General features: G+C 29.8%; 5 protein-coding genes across 5 annotated transcripts; 3 read left to right on the top strand and 2 right to left on the bottom strand.

Annotated features, from left to right (window-relative positions):
- The first annotated feature begins 1,802 nt into the window (after positions 1–1,802).
- On the top strand, positions 1,803–2,859 carry LOC107898620 (probable methyltransferase At1g27930). The gene has a single exon (XM_016824129.2). It carries the CDS (start codon positions 1,856–1,858, stop codon positions 2,723–2,725), a length of 870 nt encoding a protein of 289 aa, XP_016679618.1. The 5' UTR covers positions 1,803–1,855; the 3' UTR covers positions 2,726–2,859.
- Positions 2,860–4,703: 1,844 nt separating this feature from the next.
- On the bottom strand, positions 4,704–8,019 carry LOC107898621 (uncharacterized). The gene is made up of 5 exons (XM_016824130.2): positions 7,460–8,019; positions 6,493–6,596; positions 6,206–6,319; positions 5,154–5,237; positions 4,704–5,017 (listed from the first exon to the last, which is right to left on the bottom strand). Exons 1-5 carry the CDS (start codon positions 7,758–7,760, stop codon positions 4,961–4,963), a joined length of 660 nt encoding a protein of 219 aa, XP_016679619.1. The 5' UTR covers positions 7,761–8,019; the 3' UTR covers positions 4,704–4,960.
- Positions 8,020–8,664: 645 nt separating this feature from the next.
- Positions 8,665–12,645, top strand: LOC107898622 (alpha-ketoglutarate-dependent dioxygenase alkB). The gene is made up of 7 exons (XM_016824131.2): positions 8,665–8,917; positions 8,999–9,150; positions 9,552–9,910; positions 10,804–10,942; positions 11,131–11,197; positions 11,303–11,424; positions 12,260–12,645. Exons 1-7 carry the CDS (start codon positions 8,814–8,816, stop codon positions 12,397–12,399), a joined length of 1,083 nt encoding a protein of 360 aa, XP_016679620.2. The 5' UTR covers positions 8,665–8,813; the 3' UTR covers positions 12,400–12,645.
- Positions 12,646–16,136: 3,491 nt separating this feature from the next.
- On the top strand, positions 16,137–16,745 carry LOC107898623 (uncharacterized). The gene has a single exon (XM_016824132.2). The coding sequence runs from the start codon at positions 16,224–16,226 to the stop codon at positions 16,518–16,520; it is 297 nt and encodes a 98-aa protein (XP_016679621.2). The 5' UTR covers positions 16,137–16,223; the 3' UTR covers positions 16,521–16,745.
- Positions 16,746–21,319: 4,574 nt separating this feature from the next.
- Positions 21,320–24,336, bottom strand: LOC107898624 (REF/SRPP-like protein At1g67360). The gene is made up of 3 exons (XM_016824134.2): positions 24,248–24,336; positions 23,938–24,156; positions 21,320–21,927 (listed from the first exon to the last, which is right to left on the bottom strand). Exons 1-3 carry the CDS (start codon positions 24,266–24,268, stop codon positions 21,478–21,480), a joined length of 690 nt encoding a protein of 229 aa, XP_016679623.1. The 5' UTR covers positions 24,269–24,336; the 3' UTR covers positions 21,320–21,477.
- Between the last annotated feature and the right edge of the window lie 476 nt (positions 24,337–24,812).

The following is a 24,812-nucleotide window of genomic DNA, read 5'->3' as shown; positions in this document are numbered from 1 at the left end:
AATTAAAAGATAATATTAAAAAAATAAAATAAAAAGAATTGAAAAAAATTCACATTAAGTGATAAGTAATTTTCCACACTTTTTTGAAAAAATCTATAAATTATTTTTTTATTTTAGATTACCAAACATACTTAAAAAATTAAATCATTAAAAATATTAACATAGTCAACAATTTCGTTTCGAATAATCTCATTATAGATTATTATCATATATGCTCTTTTTGACATAATACTTAGAACTAGACATAGTCCTTCCCCAACCTATAAATAGAAAGATAATGCGCTTTAGTGCACCGGAACCCATATCCTCCTGCATTGATAATAATAACCTTGCCAATTGAGCTAAAACCCAATCGACAACATAGTCAACAATTATATTAAAAATTTTAATGAATTATATGTTTTTTAAAATTTTCTAAATATAAAAGAAATGAACATCCAAATTTTATCAAGTGGCAAATTTTACTATTAAATAAATAAATTTAATTTATATGTTATTAAAAAAAGTCAAATAATAAGGTTAAATTGGAATAAATGTAGCATTTCCTTATTTGATTTTTAGTATAAAGTTAAATTTAACTTTAACCGTTTACATCATTTATCGGTTTGATCATTATTTTTTTGAGCTAAACTTAGTCATTAGCCTTTTAAATAGAGTCGAGTTATTGTTCTTTTAGTGAAAATACTGACTAAAATGCTAAATTTTTAAATATGGCAGCCCCACGTACTTCATTTTTTTTTTCAAATTTGATTATTTTTATAGAATTTAAATTATTTGTTGTCGTGACATATAATATTAATAATACCATGTCAACATGCAATACATGTATGTTACATGGGTTGTCACACCAATATTATTAAAAAAAATTAAAGTTTTAATCAATATTTTCGTTAGAAAAATCGATTTGACTTTTTTTAAAAATTTAATTATCAAATTTAGCACAAAATTAAAAAAATATATAAATGTTTAAAATTTTATATCCTTGATGTTTTTAATTATACAATTATTAAATTAATCTGTCTCAATCTTAGAGATTTGTCTCAATCTTGTAGAGAAAGACCCACCAATTACATTCACATAAATAATATAAAGGGCTAATATAATATTTGGTATTTAAACTGAACATTTTTTCTTAAATTGGTACCTAAGCTTTTTTTAGGTTAAATTGGTACCTAAATTTATTAAATGTTATACAAATTACGCAAAACACTAACGGTGTTAAAATTTTTTATTATGCTACAAAAATATTGTCAGCATTAGAGGAAATTCATGTTAAAAAAATATATATTGAGCTATGATTAACGAATTAATAATAAATAAGAAAATTTTTAAAACCTCATATCAAAAGAAATTCATTATTTTCAATTAATAAAATAAATAAATAAATAAAACTAAAAGTAGTGAACATATAATAAACATCATATCACCCGTCACATGTGGGTCATACATTAATTATTTTTGTTACTTCATAAAAAAATAACATTGTTAGCATATTTGAGTAGTTTTTAAAACGTTTGACAAGTTTCAAATCGAACAAAAAAAAGATTATGTACCAAATTAAGAAAAAGAGTCAAGTTCAGGTACCAAATTGGATCCTCAAAAAGTAAGTTTAAGTACCAATTTAAGAAAAAGTGTCAAATTTAAGTACCAATTTAAGAAAAAATATCAAGTTCAAGTACCTAATGTTATATTAAGCAAAAAAATAAAATTTTATTTTTAAATATAAATAATAATTTCCAAATATATTTTCAAATTCTGCCCCGTATTTCACTTCAAGCTTCTTTCTTATATATGACTAAACTGAGCTTGCTTAAACCTTAAAAACCAACAAATTCTTTTATTTAATTTCAAAAAAATGAAAAGAGAAGGGATTATTAAGAATAGGCAATTCATCGCCGATAAGAAATGGTTTCTTCCGATTACAGTCGCCGGTCTTATCGCCGGAGCTATACTTATTTCAAGCTCCATGAAAACCACCGATTACTCTCTTCTTTGCTCTCTCTCAAAATCCCGATCGGGAACTATCAACGAATTCTCCACCACGGTGGATCAACTCAAAGCTATCATCCATTACGCGACGTCACGTATCGTCCCTCAACAAAACTTCCGTGAGATCTCCGTTACATTCGACGTTCTCCAGAAACGATCTCCTTGCAATTTCCTCGTGTTCGGACTCGGTTACGACTCGCTGATGTGGACTTCACTTAACCCGGGAGGTAACACTTTGTTCCTCGAAGAAGATCCGAAATGGATCCTAACCGTTCTCAAAGACGCGCCGAGCCTCCGTGCACACGCCGTGAAGTACCGTACTCAGCTCAAACAAGCCAACTCTCTGCTCGCGCATTACAAATCGGAGCCGAACTGTCACCCTTCGAAAGCTTACTTGCGTGGCAGCCATAAGTGTAAGCTCGCCTTGACGGGGTTTCCCGATGAGTTTTACGATACGGAGTGGGATCTGATCATGATCGACGCACCGCGCGGGTATTTCCCGGAAGCGCCGGGGAGGATGGCCGCTATATACTCGGCGGCCGTTATGGCGAGGAACCGGAAAGGTTCCGGCGCGACGCACGTGTTCTTGCACGACGTTGATCGGAAAGTGGAGAAGGGTTTCGCCAGAGAATTTTTGTGCAAGAAGTACTTAGTGAAAAGCGTGGGAAGATTATGGCATTTCGAGATCCCGCCTGCTGCTAACTTGAGCAGCCATGCAGGTCATCGATTTTGCTAAAATGCACCCTCTTGTTTTAAAAATATTAAACTTATTACTATTATTATTAATTATTATTTTTATTTTCCCTTTTTTGTAAATAAAATATTTTAATATTTGATAATTTGACACGTATTATAAATAATGATACACCATATACTTTTTTAAAATAGCTTTTTTTTTATAATCATTATATATTTTAATAATAGGTGTAGGTGAAATATGATTGTGTTGTCGTGTCTGTTGGTTCCACTTAATTGTTTCAGACAATAAAAGCCTACCAGTTTTTACTTCGGTTAAATTTTGCTATTGAGTCCTTATATTATGCATAAATTATAAATTTAGTCTTTATTCTCGGGATAAAGCAACCTTTAATTTAGAGAATATAGATTAAATACACAACTTACACATAGTGCAAGACTAATAATATAATTCAACCACATAAACTTAATTACTATGTTTTGTTGAGGATTAAAATTTTAAAATTTAAAAAGTACATTAACTAAAATCGACCAATTTAAAAAATATATGGATTAAAATTAACTAAATTTGAGCACAAGGATTAAATTTATAATTTACATATAGTACAAGGAGTAGATTCAAAACCTATATATAGTATAAGGCCTAATAGTAAATTTTACCATTAACGCACATACGTAGAAGTCTCAACTTGGTTACTGACAAGTCAACGATTGTGGTCGAAAAGGAAATCTTTAATAGTAAAAAAAATTGACAATAGATTTGAGATTTATATATATAATTTTTAAAATGTGAATTAAAAATATTATTAATCTAATATTAAATATTCAAATTCAAAAAATTAAATAATATATGTGAATATTTGAATCTATTATCTGTGAATTTAAATAATAAATATATTCCATTTTCATTAATTATATTCGAAAATTTAGGATATTTGAATCCAGAAAAATCTTATAGAATATTTACCTTATATTTGATTTTGCATGGTTGACTGCCATCCCTATCAAATAGGGATTGAATGGGCCATTTGTAATTTTATTTCAATAAAAGTAATTTATTAAATACCGAAAATCTATAATATTTAATTAGTGTTTATAGATATTAATTAAACCAACTAATCTAAAACCTGCTATTAAAAGATCATTAAAACATTAAAAACTATTTTGCTTAAATAATAGTGTATCAATGGCAGGGACGGTAACGAATGAACAAACAAGAGTCTTCGCCCTATTTAATTTGGCCATATTGTTTTGTAGGTTCTTTTTGTAATTTTATAATCAATAAAATGATAAATGTTTTGTCTTAGCCTTTCAAAAATTTAAATTTAAATTTGTACAATGTCAATATTTTTAAATATTTCAGGGCCCAAAAAATAAATAACAGCAATAGAAAATAGCGAAAACTTTTTTTATAGTAATAGAGAATAGCAGCACCACATTCAAAGTTCTTATTTTTAGTCTAAAACTAAAATTATTATTTTAAAAGTTTGACGTATTAAAGGTAGTAGCTTCATCAAATAAAATAATAATTTTAATTTTAAATTAAAAAAAATCTGGCATGTTAAAGTGGTGACGCTAATCCTTATAACTACACTACTATTATTTATTTTTTGACCTCCGAAATATTTAAAAATATTTATATTAGTCACATATTTATACATGTGGCGCCAAATAAATTGACTCCATCCAAATTAATTTTTTAATCCTAGCAACTAATGATTGGCTAATGTGACAAGCAGGTGGCGCCAATCTCTTCGACTCTACCAACTTTCACTATTCATTTTTAAGTCATTTACATATATAATTAAAAAAATAGATCATTTTTGTAATTAATCAAAAATTTCGGATTATTTTGATAAAAAAGCCCCAAATTATTATTTAATTATAAAGTAGATAAATATCAATATAAAAATAAATTTTAAACTATAAATGAGCTGCCATGCAAAGCTTGTGAAAGAGGTCTACTAATTCATGCATCGAAATTACAAATATATATTTCTATTTCAAAGAAAGAATGATAAAATAATATATGCTATTAGCATACTAAAATTTAATTGATAAAATAAATAAACAAATACACTATCAAAATACAAGTTGACATGTTTTAAGCAAAGTGTTAAAATACAAATTTCATCAATGATTCTATATGCCTATATGATAGTGCCTTTTGGTTAATCAAAGAACATTAATTGACTACTTCAAAGAAACTGTAAAAAAAAAAAAAATCCAATGATGAAGAGTAAGGGCAATAACATTGGCTACTTACTTAATCAGATTACAAGAAGTATTTCATCCGATTATCTCTCCTCATAGCATTGTATACGGCTTGAACCTATATGGTGCAGCGAGTTTGATTAGAGTACGTACAATCCAACGAGTCTCGTATCTGGCTAAATGTGTGCATGTATATGAATGCCATTGTGTATGTGTATGTGTATTGCGAGAGATTGAGAGAGAAAGAGAGGGACCTGTTCGCTAGAAACGACCTGAACGGGACCGATGTTGACAGATACGTATTTCCCCCTAGATGATACCCTCCGCCTCACTCGACCCTGTTAGGAAATCTTGTCAATGTAGTATATGTATATATATAAATTTTGCGTTCTAGCTTTTGCATGGATGAATAAATGCAACTTCTTGATAAAACAAAGGAGAAAGCAGAAGACAAAATGGAAATAACAGTTCGCATATAGATGCCGATGTTATTGACCAGGAAACATTGTAGTTCAAGCATGTTCTTCCCTTGAACTCAGGCTTACAGCAAACGAATTATGTTCCTCGAAATGTAAGGTTTTTGGTTGAACTAGTGTCATCAAGCAATAAGTTAAACCGGTTTCAGCTTCAAGACAAGTCAGATAACTCTTTGTGCAAAGCAATTCCAATATATCATATCTCTATTCATGATCTAAATACTTGCCATTCCTTGAAATACCTCGTTGAACAACCCGCAACAAAGTCTTTCAGACTTATGTTGGCAGTTATTCTGTAGGACTGAGATTTTTCAAATGTCTGAGTTTGTACTTACTTTCAATGGTTGTAGCAGTTCTCATCAAAACTCCCATTTAACCCTTCAATGTTCTACTTCTATCAAAATTTCCAAATTCTTTCCTCGGTCAAAATCAGCCTGTTAGGTAATACTTGGATGATATAATGCAGATTCCCAAAGTACCAATTTATCAGGTTTAGTTCTATAGAATCCAGGACTGTGCAATACAAGAGGGCAATGCATGTACGTTTAACCGAAGCTGTGCTAGTTGAGATATTGCCTCTACATCAGCTCTGGCATACACACCTAACAAAATGGCTTCTACATAAACTAACAGTAAATGAAGTCCAGAAGAGCTCTACACTGATATTATGAGATATCGTGAATGTTTTCAACATCACAAACACCAAGGTTCATCTTACTTACATAAACTAATAACCCCAAAATCTGTTTTGTTGTCTATATTCAAATGCATAAATAACCAGATATATCAAACAATAATTGATTTTCACTATAAAAAATGAGTAAAAGTACCTCAGGAATTGGCTGTTGTAACACGGATTCCACAGCAACAACCATAGCTCGCACAAAATCATCACCTCCAGTTCCTATCGCTATAAATCCTCTAACACAAGGATATGAGTTGACCTGACAAGGTAAAAAGAAACAACATAGCAGGCAAAAGAATATCAAAGCTTTTTTCTTTCATCATCTAGAATATAATAACTTCCAAGTACCACAGACATAGTTTAAAGGCGAATGAACAGCTGTTGTCTCAAACCACTTGAGAAAACTTCGAATTAGGAGGTGATATGACATACCGTCTGATCCAAAGCAAGCCATTCATTAGTTGAATCATCGGCTACTGTACCACCAATAACCACATTTGTTGTTTGTCCAACTCTCCCTTCTGTCTTTGATAGCTCTGAAATCCAAAACCAAAAGTCTATATCAATAAATCTAATACAAATTCCTCTACAAGTAAAACACAATGACAACTAGAACCAAAGCAAAACTTTAAGCAGGCATCAAAGTCCATTTGTAAACTGATATAACTAAAGAACCATCTTATTTGCTTTTCAAGGGAGACTGGGAGAGTAGTTCCTTCCTATTTCACTCGAACTCGGGTGTATCTGGATCCAACATTGATAAGTTCAACTATTTTAAGTAATTTTATGGGTGGATGTGACTAAGAGGTCCCTCTCTTATAGAGAATTGATCAAATTAGTCTCTCTACTATTAAATGGATCAATTTAATCCTTGTACTATTAAAAAGAACCAAATAAGTCCAAATTGGAATAAAATTAATATTTACTATTTAAAAAATATCATCTACTATTTAGCAAAATTAATATTAAGTCTATTTATGGTTCTATAAATAATTTTTTTTCTTTTTATGGTCCATTTAATAATAGAGGGACTAATTTGATCCAGCCACTATTTTACCTCCCTAGTATTTGGAAAATACTTGAAAAGTCATATCCGTATCTATATACGAATGCATTAGACATTGAAGCAGCATACTAAACTTCAATATTCTTACTTAAAGTTTCTAACTTTAAAGCTGCTAAGCAGAATTGTGATTAATTAAATCACACTTCTCTTGGCTCTTTCCTGCTTAAACAATTGAAAAATGTAATCTTCATTGGCATTGCTTCAATTTATTTACTAAAAAAAGCTACATCAACCTCTTTATTAAAAAAACCAACTAAATATCTTTAATTTATCCAAATTTCTCACCAAGTAATAAAAAAAATTCATCCCAGAAAGAAAATTCAAAAAGTGAACCTGAAATTGCTTTGAGAACAGCTTCCTGAGGAGGTCCTTGATCAATCTCATCCTCCGATTTCGACGGAACTTCATTTCCAGAGCAACTCAGTTTCTGAATCCCATTCCAAAAGTGAACCTCTCGAGCCCTAACAACCATCGTACCGTAACATCCGCCGCTCCCTCTCTTCGCGGCGGCGGCGGTTGTTGTTGTTGTTGTTGTTGTTCCGAAGCTCCTCAAAGATAGTAAATCCCAGCTCCGCCGTAGAGGCCTTGACGTATCCGTCATGAAAATGGAACGTAATACCGCTCTGCACGCCATCTCCGATCCTCTTGTTTTGCTCTTTTTTCTTCTTTGAATTTATTCCAATCTTTTGGCGTTTCCTTCATATATATATATAAAGGCTTTGTTCGTTAAATTAACGCAATGCCGCTCTGCACGCCATCTCCGATCCTCTTGTTTTGCTCTTTTTTCTTCTTTGAATTTATTCCAATCTTCTGGCGTTTCCTTCATATATATATATATATATGAAGGCTTTGTTCGTTAATATTAACGATACTTTTTCTCTTTCACTGGTTTTGCTATATGGGCGCCCCAATTTTTCGCTTAGCTAGGCTTTTTAACCTGATGAAGTTACGTAATTGCCCTTTCTCTTTAACTACAACACTAACTCGGTCCTCTCAATTGGAGGGTTCGAGTTAATTTTGATTCGAATTTAATTTTGTGGGGTCAATTCAAGGTTTAAGTTCAAATTATCTTAGTGTTATTTGAACCGAATTAGATCAATCGGTTGGATTAGGAATTTGTTGGTATATCGGTGTAAATCAAAGTTGTTTGAAACGGGCTAGGAACGAATTGGGGCACGGTTTAGAGGAGAAAATTGAACTACTTGATCTGATAATTAGTATAAACTGATTAAATTGAATTTTTAATGATTTATCTAATCAAATTGGACGGATCGATTGGATCAACAAACTATTCGTTTGATTGATTTGATCCTTGATCCGATTCTGAATACCTTATTGTAAACATAAAAATAAATTGGCCTGATTTCTAACTGAATATCTCGGATTTGATAAAAAATAAATATCGGGACAAAAATTGATAATTGAACTGATTCTAAAAATTTTTTAATCTTTTTTATTTTTATGAATTTTTAATTTAATTTAATTATTATTCGACCAAGAATCAATTAAACTGAATCAGATAATTTTGTTTTTTTAGTAATTTACAATAGTAGCGAACGCACCTGATAATTTCTTTTATGTGAAAAATAAAACCGTTTGCTAAAACTTTTAATAAACCCTAATTTTGAAATCACCAGCGTACTTTTACTCTGAGTGATTCCGAGTTAACTCGCCGGCTCAGGGGAAGATGTACGGATCCGACAGAGCCGGTGACGATGCAGAGCGAACAGCTTTTAGGAAAACAGAGAAGAAGTACAAGCTTTATTACGAAAATTCGAAATCCACCAAGAAGTACGTCAAGTTTCAGCTTATATTTTGAAAAGAAACAAGTTTTCTCTTGTTTATTGATTATTTTGGTTTGAACTTCTTCAGGAAGAAGCAACCTAAACAAGTCGATTTATCAGAGGTTTTGGATTTCAAATCCATTTCAGAGTCATTCAATCAAAATGGTGAACTTCCTCCAGGAGTTGTACATGTTAATTTTGGACTTGATCGTCCGATTTTTGGCTTGGAAAATCGCCCTGGTATCTATTTTTTTTCCATTTGATTTCAATTAGTATCGAATAGAGAACAAATTGTTTTGTTTTGTTGCGAATTTGAATTTGAAATTGAAAAGATTGGATTTGGATTTTAAAAGTAGTTGAATCCATCATTATTTTCTAAATTAATGAATTTGTTCGATGTCTATCTAATAGTGAATTTGAAATTCGTTGTGATGCTTGTGAATTTAAAATTCATGGTTTTATATGCTTCAAATATATAATCATATTAAATTCCAACTAATTCATAAACTAATTCATACTTAACGTATGTATACCTTTTCAGACAATTTATATAACAAATGAAATCTGAATCCAAATTTTCAATTTCATGTTCGCAAACATAGTATTGGTTCTATTTTCGATGAATTGTTTTGAAAATGCAGGGTTCTATTTTATTCCCGGCGCATTAACCTTGGATGAACAATGTACATGGATAAGGGAAAGTTTAACTAACTTTCCGCAACCTCCAAACAGAACAAATCATAATGTTATTTATGGACCTATAAGTAACCTGTTTGTTGCGGCAAAGGAAGGTAAAGTTTTCGTTGAGGAGGAAAGGTCTGACAACGGTTTGGATTCTGAACCAAGTGCTTCTGTAAGCAATGGAGATTCTCATAGATGGAAGTTTTACGAGGAAGACATCGCACGATCAAGGGGAAAGACTTGCAAAACGGTGCCTGCTTCTGTTTTGCTGCGAAAGCTACGGTGGAGTACCCTTGGCCTTCAATTTGACTGGTCCAATGTAGGTATTCATTCATTTAGTCCTTGATCTTCTTATATCTTTTGTTGATGAGATGTTTATTGTCTAATTAGAGCCCCCATACTGATTGAATAGGATTAAAGTACTTGGGAGGTCCCTGTATTATAGGATCAAATTAGTCATTCTATTATTAAATGGATCAATTTAGTATATAGAATCAAATAAGTCCAAATTATAACAGAGTTAACATTTACGGTATAAAAAATGTTTTGAAAATTATTATTTAATTACAGTTCAATTCCAAACAAAATATTTCATTTACAAAACCATAAAAACTTTAAAAATATTAACTTTGTTAAACTATAAATGATATTTTTTTAAACATTGAATGTCAACTCTATTTCAATTTGGCCTTACTTGAATCTTTTTAATAGTACAGGGAGTAAATTGATCCATTTAATAGTTGAGGGACTAATTTTATCGAGTCCCTATAATAGAAGGATCTCTCAGGTACATTCACTGATCGAATAGCCACCTGATATAATTTGAGGGTTCTTCAATTTGATCTTGTTGATTAATTTAGATTTAGTTCTAGGATTCCAATTCCGAAACATAAGTATCACTTTCAATGTTTGTGATAGAAACTTATATCATGTAACTTCGTGAAAATGTTATAAGGCATCATTCAGGTATGACGATGTGCTAATCATACTTGTTGTCTTAGCCGATGCATGATGATATTTGTTTCCGGAACTTATATCTTGTAACTTCCTGAAAGTGTTATTAGGCATTATTCAAGTACAGTGATGTCATACTCCTGACTTAACCTGATGCATGATGATAAGTCTGTAATTACACCTTTTCTTTGAAAATTAAATTAAAGGAGATTGTTTTATGTTGAGATGACTTCTAAATTGAATTTATTTATGGTTCAGAGGAACTATGCTGTGTCTTTACCTCATAACAAAATACCAAATGCACTCTGTCGGCTGGCTAAAAGAATGGCTGAGCCTGCAATGCCTATTGGAGAAGAGTTCCGGCCAGAGGCTGCAATTGTCAACTATTTTGGGTCAGGTATTCTTTGAATACAATGATTTCATGCTTAGAAATTCTCAAGCTTCAGTAATGTACTCTTTGTTACATACCCTCACTATCATATATATATACATGTGTGTGTATATGTGATTGAGATAACTTTTGTGCTGTCCTCTACATCCCCATGTCACCTTTTTCAGCTTTGAAAACTTTTTTTATCTTTCCAGGTGATACACTCGGTGGTCACCTTGATGATATGGAAGCAGATTGGAGTAAACCTATTGTAAGCATGAGGTAACTTACTATTTCCTTATTATTTAATCCTTTGAAATTAGAAAGACAAAAGAAAGCATCCTCTTTAGTTTTGACTTTCGCGTTTCAATTTATTTTCTTTCTCAGTTTTGGTTGTAAAGCTATTTTCCTTCTCGGAGGAAAGTCTAGACAGGATGAACCATTAGCGATGTTTCTCCGAAGTGGCGATGTTGTACTTATGGCAGGAGAAGCAAGGGAATGCTTTCATGGTTAGATTTCACTTCCTAATAGCTTTCTTTTCCATGTTATGGTTTTGGAATTTTCCAAACTTGAACTCGATTGTAAATCATTCTATCCATCGGTATTGATCCAAATGCTGCAATCGAATTTGTTTGAGAAATATTTGGCATTTGCCCTCTTTGCTTCCTTAAATAACAAACAAGCTACAGATACATAATGTAAAAAAGAAACGGTAAATTATACCTAAGGTCACTAAACTATTAGTAAGTTTACGTTTTGGTCACTCAACTTCAAAAAGTTACAAAATGATCATTGAACTATTTGAAATTCTTTTATTTTTGTCCCTGGGCTATTAAACTTCTTGTTGTATGACCTTTGTTTGCACCACTTGTACCAATTGAAAGTTGTCATTCCCATTTTATTCTACAGTTCAATGTTTTTCATAAAACTTCTTTTCCGATTTTCGACATTGACTGTCAGATCGACTTGGATCTAAGGTATGTTTTTCAACTTGCCGATAGATACAGTTCAGTGATCAATTAGTAACATTTTGAAGTTGAGTGACCAAAACTTAAATTTACTAATAGTTTAGTAATCTTAAGTGTAGTTTACCCAAAAAGAAATATCCGCTGAACCTAGGCTTAGACTAGTTAGATTAGTTACCCTTAAGAGTGACATCTAGCAGGTTCAGGTTTCGAATCCCAGTATTTACAATCCCTTTTTTGTACCAAGAAGGAAAGAAACATCCGGTATAAACTTGTACGTAGAAATACTTTTAGCTTGAACATTGGCCTATCGATTGTTTTTTTCTCTAGCATCTTATATAGCCAATTAACCATCCCTAGCAACATGAAATTCTTGCAGGTGTGCCTCGCATATTCACAGACGAAGAAAATGCAGAAATCACTCCTCTTGAATTACGGTTTTCGGACGAGGATGATCGTTGTTTCTTGGACTATATAAGAACTTCAAGGATCAACATCAATATCAGGCAAGTCCTTTAATTTTATTTTGAGCAAAAAAAGGAAAGGCCATTTGATTATGCATCTCTTTTCAATTACTTTAGTGTTTCAAATTACTAGTCTATCATGTCTTATGGCTTTTTCAATCCATGCTTTAAGCTGCTTGGTTATTGATTATGTAAGTGTACGCAACAATTTTGTAGGGAAAAGAACAAGGAATTATTTAGTAAAATTTTTTGTTTCAACAATTTGTGTTTTATGATAGTTTGGTCCTTTTATTTTCACAAATTTGAAATTTCGTCATGTAGTTTTATTTTTAGGAATTTAATATTTTTACTTTCCATATTTCAAAATTTAAGTTTTTTTTTTTTGGTTAAATTGGTTGGTATGACATTTTAAAATATTAAAAATTTCAAAATACTATCATAAAGAATACTCACTTTCAGTGGGAGCCAAGGGGGGATTCGCAAAGGCCTGACTGACCTCCCTAAAATGAAAAATTTTTCATTTAGGTACTTTATAATTTATAAAATTTTAAAATAGTAATGACAAAATTGCACTTTGGCCTCTTCAAGAATAATAAAAATTCGATTTAATCATTTAAAAATTATAAAGATATAGACTATTAAAATAGTGAAATTGTATTTTTACTATCGTAAAAATAACAATTTAATTCCTCCCTTCCAAATTTTTTTTCTTTTTGGCTCCGCCACTACTCATTTTATAGCAATGTAACTCAAAAATTGATGTAATGAATTTAAATTTAGTTAAAAGTTGAATTTGAAAAATAGAAAATAGAAAATTTAAAATTTTAAAAATAAAAATATAAGATTAAATTCTAAATTTATGAATAATTTTGATCTTATCATAACTCTTCTTGCTAATTCTTATACGCAAAGCCTTCAACTTGGCAATGAATTGCTTGTACTCAAAGTGATGCTTCAAACCATTAACTTCCATTTTAAGGTTCAAAAATGATGAAATTTGAAATCTTTAAGCGATTAAAATTTGAAATTATTCAAATTCAAAATAACGTCAAATTGATTTAATATTAAATTGAATAATTTTAAACTTAATTTAATCGGACTCGAAATCAATCCGGCCTCATTAATAAGTCTATTTTGGACCAATCTGACTCAATTAAAATTATTTTTTATATTAAAATATTTTTACATATTTTAGTATTATCTATTTATATGATACATTTATTGTAAACGTGTAATATTAAGAACTATTATCATTTACATTGATGTTATATATATTAATCGTCGTTCAGCCTCGTTGATAATATTTTCAATAAATTGTACATAATTTTGATTGGTACAATAATAAATTTGGCCCTTAAAATTTACATTTTGTCAATTTAATCTTTGAATTTAACGAATTTAGCCAGTGACATTAACATTGATAAAAAAATGTATAGTTGACAAAAAAAGAAATGCTGTGATTGATTGTCCTTAACTGCTCATTTTATAAACTGATCAGGATTAAATTGCTCTATTTTTTTAGAAAAGCCAATTTACTTAATATCAAAATTAGGAGAAACCAATTTAGAGTAAACAATTACTATAACTATTTCATATCCAGGTTGAAAAAAAAAGGAATCCCCACATCTTACTCACTCGTATCCATAGGCGAATATGAGTGAGCAAGTAGTTGTCTCTTGGTCTTTATTTTCTATTTATTTTTTTATTTTATAAATTATTCATTAATTTTTTAATAAAATCATATTATAATATATCATCAACTTTTTAAATAAAATATCTTATCAAAATAAAAGTAATATCTAACAGAAATAAATGTAATATTATGGATAATTTTTTATAAATAAATTATTTTTATAATAATATTGATGATTTAATCTCATGGTGATTTATTACAAAATTAAAATATTTTAATTGATGACATATTATAAAAATATATTAAAATAATATATATTTTTATTATAGCATATTAATTCATGTTCGGGTTTATTTACTATTTTAATATATTTCTATATCAATATTATAATAAAGATAATTAATAATATTTTAATTAATAACATTATGTAATATTTAAAGATCCCTTCCGTATCTCTATTATTTATTTAAGGGCTTCCGTATGTAATAATTATTTTATTGGTCCCTAATATTCTTACATTTCTGTAAATTAAGCCTTAATTTCAAATTCCAAAATTGCACAACCTTCTCCGGACATTTTTATTTTTTCCAAATGTCAACTAATAATCCATATTTACATTTTTATAAATCACATCGTACGGGTATTCAAACTAATTTTATAAATCTGTAGTAAAATTACACTTTGACCTCATAAAAAACAATGAAATTATAAATTAAAGCATAATAAATTTATATTTTGATCTTTTGAAAATTTATAATTAAATTCCGGCTTTACCAGTGCTTACATCGACTTTTCAAACAAAAAAAATAAATTCAAAATCCATATGAATATTTAAAAAATAAAAAATCTATAATCTTTCTTAAGGGATAAATATATTAGGATAAAGATTGAAAGTATTTCGTGGACCAAATAAGATTAATTCATAGCCGTTGATAAAAGGACCGATTTGTAAATAAAAAATAAAGTTATCTCCACAAGAATCTGGAGATTTCCATCACACCAGTTTCAGACCATAAATAAGCAAGCAACGTGGTCCACACCTTGAACCGGTTAAATTCAAGTAAATAATTTTGGTTAAATTATACCATTAGACTTTGTACTATGTGTAAGTTCATTTTTAGTCCTTATATTTTTCAATTTTTTTTGAAATTTCAGTCCCGAGTGAAATGGTTGTTTCTAAATTCGTTAAGTTATTCATAGAAATTGTATGTGACAAATATGGTATCATGTGTGTAGTAGCGTGCCAATTTACGATTTTCACATAATATCATAAAATTTTAATGTTATATTAATGGATTTAACGGCAACAATTTGAGTTAAGATTGAAATTTCAAAGATTAGAAAATATAAGGACTAAAAATGATTGAATTCGAGAACATTAAATCCACAACTTATGGAATTAGTAGCAGAATTTGACCTAATGGATTTAATTGCTACCGTTTGGGTAATGACTGAAGTTTTAAAAATTGAAAAGTATCGAGACTATCATTGACTGAATAATACAATGACTAAATCCATAATTTATATATAATACAAAGATTAATAAAAAAATTTGATTAAAAATTACGTTAGTGTAATTTTTATATTCAATTTTAATTATTTTATTTAATTTTATGTTGAAAATATTTTTTTCAATAATAATGAAAAGACAATTAGGTACATAAATTACTTGAATAAGTATTAATACATTCTGTCAATTTGGTCTCGATCTTAAATATTAAGGGTTAAATTCGACGAATTTCTAATAATCAAGATCAAATGGACCGAATGTGTAAATATTGAGAGTTAAATTTGTTAGATTTTTAAAATTAAGACTAAAGTGACAGAAAATGTAAATATTGAGGAATAAATTTATTATTATATCAATTAAAAAAAAACACTCCGTGAGTATTCAATTAGGGATTTAAATTAAACCGGGAGTAACTAAAATTCGTAATTTCTCTATTGATAGGGATTAAATTGAAATTTTCTTTACAAAATGAGTGACTAAAACAATTTAACCATTTATATAATATTCTCAAAACTCTTTTTCTTTTTTTAATTAATTTATTTTTTTCCATAAAATTCACAGCCAATTATTTTAATTTTTCTCAATTAAAAAAAATCTCAAATATAGAATTTTTAATTTCTCAAATTCTATTTATTTATTCTTTGGCTGCTATTTGGTTCTTTCTTCTTCCTCTTCACTGCTCCATAACCCTCATTAAATTCCAACAAGGAAAACTTCCGATCCCATCTCCGGCGACATGTTTCCGGCCGTTTTGACTCAGGTGGCCACCGGCTTAAGCGTTTTAGCTGGTGCCGTCTTAGTCAAATCCGTCATGGATCAAAAACCCATGGCCGGTCCGTTTCAAAGATGCCCGACTTGTAACGGCACGGGTCGCATCACGTGCATTTGCACTCGTTGGTCCGATGGAGATATCGGTTGTCGGACTTGCGCCGGGTCCGGTCGAATGGCGTGTAGCAGTTGTGGTGGGTCTGGTACCGGTAGACCGATTCCGGTTCAGATTTCTGTACGTCAACCAACGAATCGGAACTCTTAATTTACCGGGTTTGGACTCTTTAAACTCTTATATATTTTTATAAATATATTTTTTGAAATTTAATTAATGTAATATAATAGTGAGAGTAAAATTAATAGTTGCTGAATTGTAATCTTTACAACGAAACTGTTTTAGATTCTTATAGCTTAATTGTTGTTTAGTTTTTGTTAAGAATTTGAAGAAATTGTTGTAAAAGATTAACAATTCATGGGTAAAAATTTGTATATTAAATTCCAAGTCAACTCTTTCTCTTCAATGATTTTTCTCTACAATTTTCTTTTTCCAAATTCCATGAAATTTGTGGACTTGGACTGTGGTGGATCTTGTGACTAAATTTTCAAAATTTTAAGAGTTTAATGAGATTTCTTAAAATTAGGGGTCTAGTTAAAATTTTTAAAATTTTTATGAAATTAATAAGAATTTTCTAAAATTTTAAAGGACATAATTAAAGTTTTCAAAGAAATTAGAAGACATAATGAAAATTTCAAAAAATTCTCCATGAACTTGGACATTCAGTATGGTTTTCGAAGTTCTGCTTCCTCAACTTTGCCAAGAACTTCAATCTCTACCTGAAGATTTATCTGATGTAGTGTGATATCATCTTATAATGATTAAAGTTAATCTCTCTTTTTATTAAAAAAAAAAGTTGATAAATGAGAGCTATGAGCACCTTGAGAGTACCTAAACATGTGAGGCTATAGCTAGCTTAAGTGATACCATTCTTTCCCATTGATGACCTATAAGCTATAGGTAAGGTGTTTGAGGGTGCAAACTCAAGACTCGCTACGTTTTCACTCCATCAAACACTTGGGTTTTCGATAAAGTTAGAGAAATAAAATCTTATTAGAGATAATACCAAACATATTGAGAGTTGTTCGATTTTGATTAGATGATGCTTTATAAACTTCTTCCTAAGTCAATGAATAGAAAAAGATGTGAATATATTTGATATGAATGAATTTTGATGCCCAATGATTAGAATAAATGAAGAACATTAGAAAATGGTTGGAAAAGATTGAAACCTTATTTTGCCCTTTGATTATGGGTTAATTATATTAGTGATCCCTTAATTATAATTCGGATTTTAAATTGACTTTAATTGATTAAATCTTTAAAAGTATTAATGAGATTCTTACGTAAAATTGAGTATTGAATATTAACTCAAATTCATTGTGATGCATATTTAAAATAGACCGTGTGAATTTATTGCATGAATAACTTAGATCTGTTAGGTTAAAAAAAACTTCAATGACTCCATTTGTTTATATAATTGGTACACGTGTTTTAAGTATGATTTATATTAAATTTGAGTTGGCATTTAACAATTAAGCTTATGGCTAGATTGGCGAAAGACCTAAATGATAGTGTACTAATGCTTAGAAGATTCGATTAAAATGTTTTGAAACTCCGGGGTTACTTTAAAATCTTCACCATACTTTAAAATCTATATATGACATTTATTTTTAAGAAATAAGATATTTCCTCGTGTGTCTAGAGTAGACATAGTCTATGTTACTCAAACTCTTGAATTCTTCCTAGTTCTATTATTCGTGTTTGACACTTATGTTTGACTTACCTTAAACATGTATCCGTACCCAACATTTAATGGATGTGAATTCGTTGTTTTTTAAAGATTAAATACTCAAATTAGAACTCAACCTTTCGGTAAATCTTTCAAAATGGTCATATAAGGATTTAACATTTATAAAAGTGCTCAAATAAAGACCAAACCATTTTGAAAATGGTCAAATAAGGGCTTCTCAAATGTCATATATCATATTTCAAATTATGTTTTGATTGCTTACTTGTCTTTTTAAGTAATATTTGATTCAGTTACCATGTGTTTTATTCTAAACACGTCGAAATTCATCTAATTTTTACTACAAACTAAACTAAAGTGCATAAAATTAATAAAGCTTAAACCTTTATACGACGATTCTAAAAAAATTGACCCCAAAATGAGCCCTAAAAAATCTAACGAGCATTTAACTTTTTTTTGTTTTTAGAAAGAAATTCTTTAACCATTTGGAACAAGGAAGAGGGTGTGATGTAAACGAGGAAATGTTTTAGCCATTAACTAATTCAAAAGTAAAACTCTCTCTTTTTATAAAAAGTAGCTTTATTATATATATATATATATATAGATAGATAGATAGATAGTCAAGTTGATACATGATCTTCTGGAAAATGGATAAAATAACAATATATTTTGTCCCAAAATCCTTAATCTGCAATCCAGCCAGGTCCCCATATTAGGTTATTAATTAAATTTTAGTAAAAATTAATGCAGATTAGCTGTTCTCAAACAGCTGATCATTAAGTCACTTTCCCATGCTTTAACCATTTCACATTTGGATTCTTAAAGACACATAAAGAAGAAAACAAATATTTAACCATGAATTTTCTTTCTCTTTTTGTTTTTTTGTTCTTAAAACAAAACTTCACAATTTAAGTTATGGTATATGTTTTGAAATTGTATATTTGTAAAAGTGTTGTGATGGAGAATTTATTTTATGTGTTCTTCCCACTATATTTTTTATGGATTATTTTTAATTATTTAATAATATTTTAATAAAAATTTTCATGTTATTGATACATAATTTTAATTTTTTTATCTCGAATCTTGATCTTAAATTTTTGAATCTTGAATCTTGAACCCCGAATCCCCTGAACACTTCATGGTTTAGGGTTCGAGGTTCAATGTTTAGAAAAAAATAACAACCAAAATTATGTATCAATGACATGGAAAAAATTTCTAAATTATCATTAAATAATTGGAAAGGGACCATGAATGATGCGGTGAGAATGGTCCATAAAATGATTTCTCGTTGTAATGTGATATTTTGAGATTGTGTCATTATCTAAAAATTTAAAAATATATATTTTAAATTTCACGTAATGATATAGCGAAATTTCAAAGTGATACATTATCACACTTATATAGAATTTAAATTCAAAGACTAAAATGAGAAAGCGAATGAAAAATATATATAGATACTTAAAGTAGACACAATTGACAAGCTTTGAAGCTAAGATTTATATTAATTTGTTTTAAAAGACATTAATAGAACAAAATATTTTGCAAAAACTTCTTCATATCACTTCGATTGCTTTTTTTTATATACGAATCTCTCTTTTTAGAGTAGATTGAAGGTCTTGCCATATTCAGTGTGAAGTCAAATCAAATTTCATAACGAGAGATCTATGGATGGCGTTTTCTCTTCAACTCTATTTTTCATACTAGCTTATGATACATCTATATTATGGGTGAAAAATATATGTAATAAATCTAAAAAATTAATATGATAATTAAATTTGACATTGAAATAGTAAAATTGATATTAAAAAAACATATTGCTTTGGATTTGATTCCCATTTATTATATGAAAAAGGTAACATAATCGTTAAAATAATATTTATTGATTTTTAAAAATAAGGGTTTTCAATAACTTTATACTAATTTAAAATTCACTTTATAAATCTTAAATATAATAAATATAGATTTAATGGATTTATAACCCAATTTCTTGAACCCAATGAGCCCATACTTTTCACAAAAATGACCCACTAGAGGTTTTAGTACTATTGAGGTTGGTCTTTCTATATTTTCTCAATCAATGGAACAATAATGGCCCAAATGGTGGGGGGTGGGGACATCTCAATATATAATTTTTTTATTAAATTATGTTATTAGTCAATGTATTATGTGAAAATTGTGAATTTAATCTCTATATTTTAATGGATCAAATTTAATATTTGTACTTTTTGATTAATTTTAGTCCCTATACTTTTTAAATTTTAAAATTTTAATATTGACTCGGATGAAAACAATTAAATCTGATTGGTTAAAATTTAGTATTAATCTTACACTATGTGTAAGGTTATAGATTTAGTTTACACAAATGAATGTAGTCAAATCAATTAATTTTTATTTTTAATAATATCTGAAAATAACAATTGACACGATATTATACATATGATAATATGTTTATTACGTCAAATTTTGAAAATAACAAAAGTTAACTTTATGAATTTAACGACTATCATTTGGTAAGAACTATAATTTTAATATTTGAAAAGTGCAATGACTAAAAAGACCAAATTATAGGAACTAAATACACAACTTATATATTATATATATTATACAAGGACAAATTACATAATTCAACCTTTTATTTAATATTGGTTTACGAAACTTTCAATAGAGATATACCATTGTGGTATGTAGTCGATACCCAAGCCTTGCTTTTGAGTTGATCTTAGACAAAGTTACATTACTCAAGGTTTTTAAAATCAGATTGATGGTCGAATCAATCAAGCCATTAGCTTATTAATCCGATTGGTTCGTTTGATTTGATTAAATAAATTATTACAAATTCATAAAAAATATTAAAAATCTAATTTAACTAGTTTTTTATTCAGTTCAATTGGTTCTTACTCGGACCAATATCCTGACTAATTCCCTATTCAATCGATTTGATCAACCCATCTGATCCGATTCAAAAAACTTGACACTACCCCAAATCTATATTACCCAAAATTAAACAAACATCAAATATGAATATGTAAGGACATGAACAATTTTTTTTTCTCTGACTCCTTGCATATATATAATTTTTTTTAACATTAATCTAGAATTTACGTATTCCTGCGTTAGCAACAATACTGAAACCAATCGAATTAAAGTTCAATCAACAATTCCTTGCATATATTTAAAACATCATATTGCAATAAACATGCCGTCTTTACGCATTCATATTGTATTTACAATATTAATTTTATATTTATTAAACAGATCGTCCTCGTACCGTGTTGAACATTATCATATAATGTTAATTTTATATACAAGCAAACACACCCAATTTACAGTGGCAAACTAGACAGTTTTCCACAATATGCCTCTCACCAACACAAATTACTAGATTTTCTATTTACAAAAACAAAAAAAATGAAATCCCTACTCTGAATCAGAACTAGAATCTGATTTATGATCATTTAAATGTTCTTTTTCCTTCGCTTTAGCTACCTTAATTGCCTCACCAAATTCATCTACAGGTATCAGTGGCAGATAACCAAAAACAATATAACCTTTGCCACTCATATCGTTAATTAAATTGTTGTACTTACCTGACCAATTAGCTGCTGTTGGAGTAACCCACTCAGCAACCGAGTGGAAAGCCGAGTTGTGATTCAGCTTGACCCATAACTTGGTTGAGTTTATGACCATGAGGTGCTTGTACTCGGCTGTGGCGTAATGCAACGCTCCTCGTGGTCCGTTAGTTCGTGCCTCGTCGACTAGTTTCCAAGCATGTTGGGCTGTCTTGTGAACCAAGTATTGGGCTTGGTTAATTGCTTGCTTAGCTTTGGCTGGAAGGTGATCATCAATTTTGTGTAAAGCCTCATCTACCTGCAGTTATTTTTAATTGATCTAAGATTTACAACTAAAAGTGTAACTGAGCCAAGTTGAACCCAGAATTTGAAGCTCGAAACTCGACTCAAGTTTCATTTCTTAAAGCTTGAATACGATTTGGAATAAATGTGAAACTATTTGAGCTCATTCGTGTAGACTCGATCAGGAGCGAATTTAGAGGGGTCCCTAAATGGAAAATTTGTTTTTTAGGTCCCTAAAAATAATAGAATTAAAAGTTACTATGTGATAAAATTGCACTTTGGCCCCCTAAAATGAAATTTTTTTTATATAGTCCTTTCAATAGTGATGAAATCATATGTCAATACAAGATAAAATTATACTTTAGCCTCACAAAAATTTATAATTCAATTTTGACCCCTTAAAAATATTTCTAGATTCGCCCCTAGGCTCGATTAAGCTTGCTTACCTTATTAAAGATAAGCTCAATTTTCTCGCCTTAACCTCGAACTCAAAATTAAAGTTAAAGTTTGAGTTTAAATTGAAAATTTTAAATACTATCTAAAAATCAAATATATATATATACTATTCAAATTCAGCTCCCTTGAACTCGAAGTTAACAATGACTAAGTCAAATTTGATCTTTTTGAACTAAACTCGAATAACTTACGAACACATATGATCATCAAATTTGTGTGAAAGGCTCATCTAACTGCAGTTTTTTTTACTTAATCTCGTTTTGAAGTTAGAAACAAATTGGTTCACATCCCTTTTATTATAGGCTAAGATTTACTACAGCATAACTAAACCAAGCCGGAGTTTCAAGAAGTTCAAGTTTAACTCAAAATTCAAAGCTCGAAGCTTAAATTGATTCGGACATAAAGGTCAAACTGCTTTTTACAACTTCTGAAGTTCTAGCTAAGATTTACTAGTAAGATTGTAATCGACCCTAGTTGAACTTAAGTTCTAAAAAGTTTTGGTTTCACTCAAAATTCGAAGCTTGAAACTCAACTCGAGCTCAATTCAAAATAAAGATCAAACTACTCAAGCTCATTTGATTAGACTTGTTTATCCGATTAAAGTAAGCTCGATTCTCAAACTCAACCTCAAACTCAATTGTTTGAGCTCAATTTTAATCTGAAAATTATGTTGATTTTAAGTTCAAGCTTGATTTGACGTACTAAAACTATAATCGAGCTAAGTTGAATTTAAGTTCTAATAAGTTTGAATTCAACTCGAGCTCAATTCAAAATAAAGATCAAACTACTCAAGCTCATTTGATTAGACTTGTTTATCCGATTAAAGTAAGCTCGATTCTCAAACTCAACCTCAAACTCAATTGTTTGAGCTCAATTTTAATCTGAAAATTATGTTGATTTTAAGTTCAAGCTTGATTTGACGTACTAAAACTATAATCGAGCTAAGTTGAATTTAAATTCTAATAAGTTTGAATTCAACTCAAAATTCAAAGCTCGAAACTTAATTTAAGCTCGATTCAACCTAAAGATCAAACTGCCCTTTACAACTTCCAAATTCAGTTTTAGCTAACAATTTACTACTAGCCATAATTGAGCCAAGTTGAACTGAAGTTCTAATAAATTTGAATTCAACTCAAAATTTGGAGCTTGAATTTTAACTAATAAAGATCAAACTGCTTTTTACAAATTCCAAATTCAGTTTTAGCTAACATTTACTACTCTAACCGTAATTGAGCCAAGTTGAACTGAAATTCTAATGAATTTGAATTTAACTCGAAATTCAACTCGAAATAAAGATCAACTGCTCTAATTCACTTGATTAAACTTATTTATCAGATTAAAGTAAAGCCATACTATTTGAATAGAACATTAAGATATTCAAATTCAGCTCATTCAAGCTCGAACTTGACTATGACCAAGCCAAATTCCAATAACTTAAAAACACATATATCTCATACTTCACTAATAAATCTAGCACTAAATTCAATCATTGATGAATTAAACAAAAAAAGTGAATTCCAGAAACTTTTTTGATCCAAACAAGGAATTATAAAAAAAAAAACGAATATACCTTCTTATCAAGAAATTGAAGAAGATGATCAGGAACATCCTTGAATTTCTCGTAGACGGGACCAACGACGGTCGTAACGGCGCCTTCGACGGTGGATCTCAACGGACCGGAGTTCTGTTTAGCGTACTCGTAGAGATTCGACACGCAAACCAAGGCGTGGATCGCAACCACCCTTACGAAGCCTAGGTGCTTCAGATCCTTGTTCTCGAACTTTACCTCCTAAAATTTAAATAACTTCAAACAAAAACTAAAGAAAATCAAAAACAGAGAAAATTAAAAGATTAAAACAAGGAAAAGAAAATGAAAATGCCTTCATCTCCATGCTTTCCATCTTCTTTATCTGTGATTCTTGCTCGAGGTTTTTCAAAAAAAAATTGAAATGTGGGCTAGTTTGGAAGTAAAAATAAAGTAAATGGAGTTCTACATTAATTTATAGAGCTAAGAACACAAATATTAATTTAAGATTTAATTCCAAATTTCATCCCTCAACTTTTTAAAACCGAGAAGTTAGTCCATCTATTTTAATTTGTCAAGTTAATAAAACCGAGGTGAAAGTATCATAGAGGTCTTCTACTAAAAAAATGGGCACGTTAGTCCCTGTACGTTAGATCAAAGGGCAAATTAGTCATTTCAGTTAAAAATTTCATCCACTTTATTGTTAAAAAATGAGTGTGGTTGATGGAATAATCAAACAGTGAAATGCAACATACCATATGCATAGAGGTGATCATGGGTTGGGCTACCCAGCCCGGCCCGACGGCCAGCCCGAAAAATGGGAGGGTTCGAATAAAAATATAGGGTCGAAATATGGGTTTGGGCAAAAAAATGAGGCCCGTTTAGAAAACAGGCTAGGCCACAGGTAAAACTTTTTTGGC

This window comes from Gossypium hirsutum, chromosome D04 (genome assembly GCF_007990345.1).
Source record: "Gossypium hirsutum isolate 1008001.06 chromosome D04, Gossypium_hirsutum_v2.1, whole genome shotgun sequence".
Taxonomy (NCBI): Eukaryota; Viridiplantae; Streptophyta; class Magnoliopsida; order Malvales; family Malvaceae; genus Gossypium; species Gossypium hirsutum.
This window is presented reverse-complemented; position numbering and strand designations above follow the sequence as displayed.

What these genes read in the sequence shown, in the direction of transcription:
- LOC107898620 (XM_016824129.2), top strand. Translation starts at nt 1,856, where the DNA reads ATGAAAAGAGAAGGGATTATTAAGAATAGGCAATTCATCGCCGATAAG.
- LOC107898621 (XM_016824130.2), bottom strand. Translation starts at nt 7,760, where the DNA reads ATGGCGTGCAGAGCGGTATTACGTTCCATTTTCATGACGGATACGTCA. An exon ending in TGTTCTCAAAGCAATTTCAG is followed by an intron (nt 6,597 to 7,459) that starts GTTCACTTTTTG and finishes TTTGGATTTCAG; the next exon opens with AGCTATCAAAGACAGAAGGG. An exon ending in GGCTTGCTTTGGATCAGACG is followed by an intron (nt 6,320 to 6,492) that starts GTATGTCATATC and finishes TTACCTTGTCAG; the next exon opens with GTCAACTCATATCCTTGTGT.
- LOC107898622 (XM_016824131.2), top strand. Translation starts at nt 8,814, where the DNA reads ATGTACGGATCCGACAGAGCCGGTGACGATGCAGAGCGAACAGCTTTT. An exon ending in AAACCTATTGTAAGCATGAG is followed by an intron (nt 11,198 to 11,302) that starts GTAACTTACTAT and finishes TTTCTTTCTCAG; the next exon opens with TTTTGGTTGTAAAGCTATTT. An exon ending in AGCAAGGGAATGCTTTCATG is followed by an intron (nt 11,425 to 12,259) that starts GTTAGATTTCAC and finishes AAATTCTTGCAG; the next exon opens with GTGTGCCTCGCATATTCACA.
- LOC107898623 (XM_016824132.2), top strand. Translation starts at nt 16,224, where the DNA reads ATGTTTCCGGCCGTTTTGACTCAGGTGGCCACCGGCTTAAGCGTTTTA.
- LOC107898624 (XM_016824134.2), bottom strand. Translation starts at nt 24,268, where the DNA reads ATGGAAAGCATGGAGATGAAG. An exon ending in TGGAAAGCATGGAGATGAAG is followed by an intron (nt 24,157 to 24,247) that starts GCATTTTCATTT and finishes TTTAAATTTTAG; the next exon opens with GAGGTAAAGTTCGAGAACAA. An exon ending in TTCAATTTCTTGATAAGAAG is followed by an intron (nt 21,928 to 23,937) that starts GTATATTCGTTT and finishes AAATAACTGCAG; the next exon opens with GTAGATGAGGCTTTACACAA.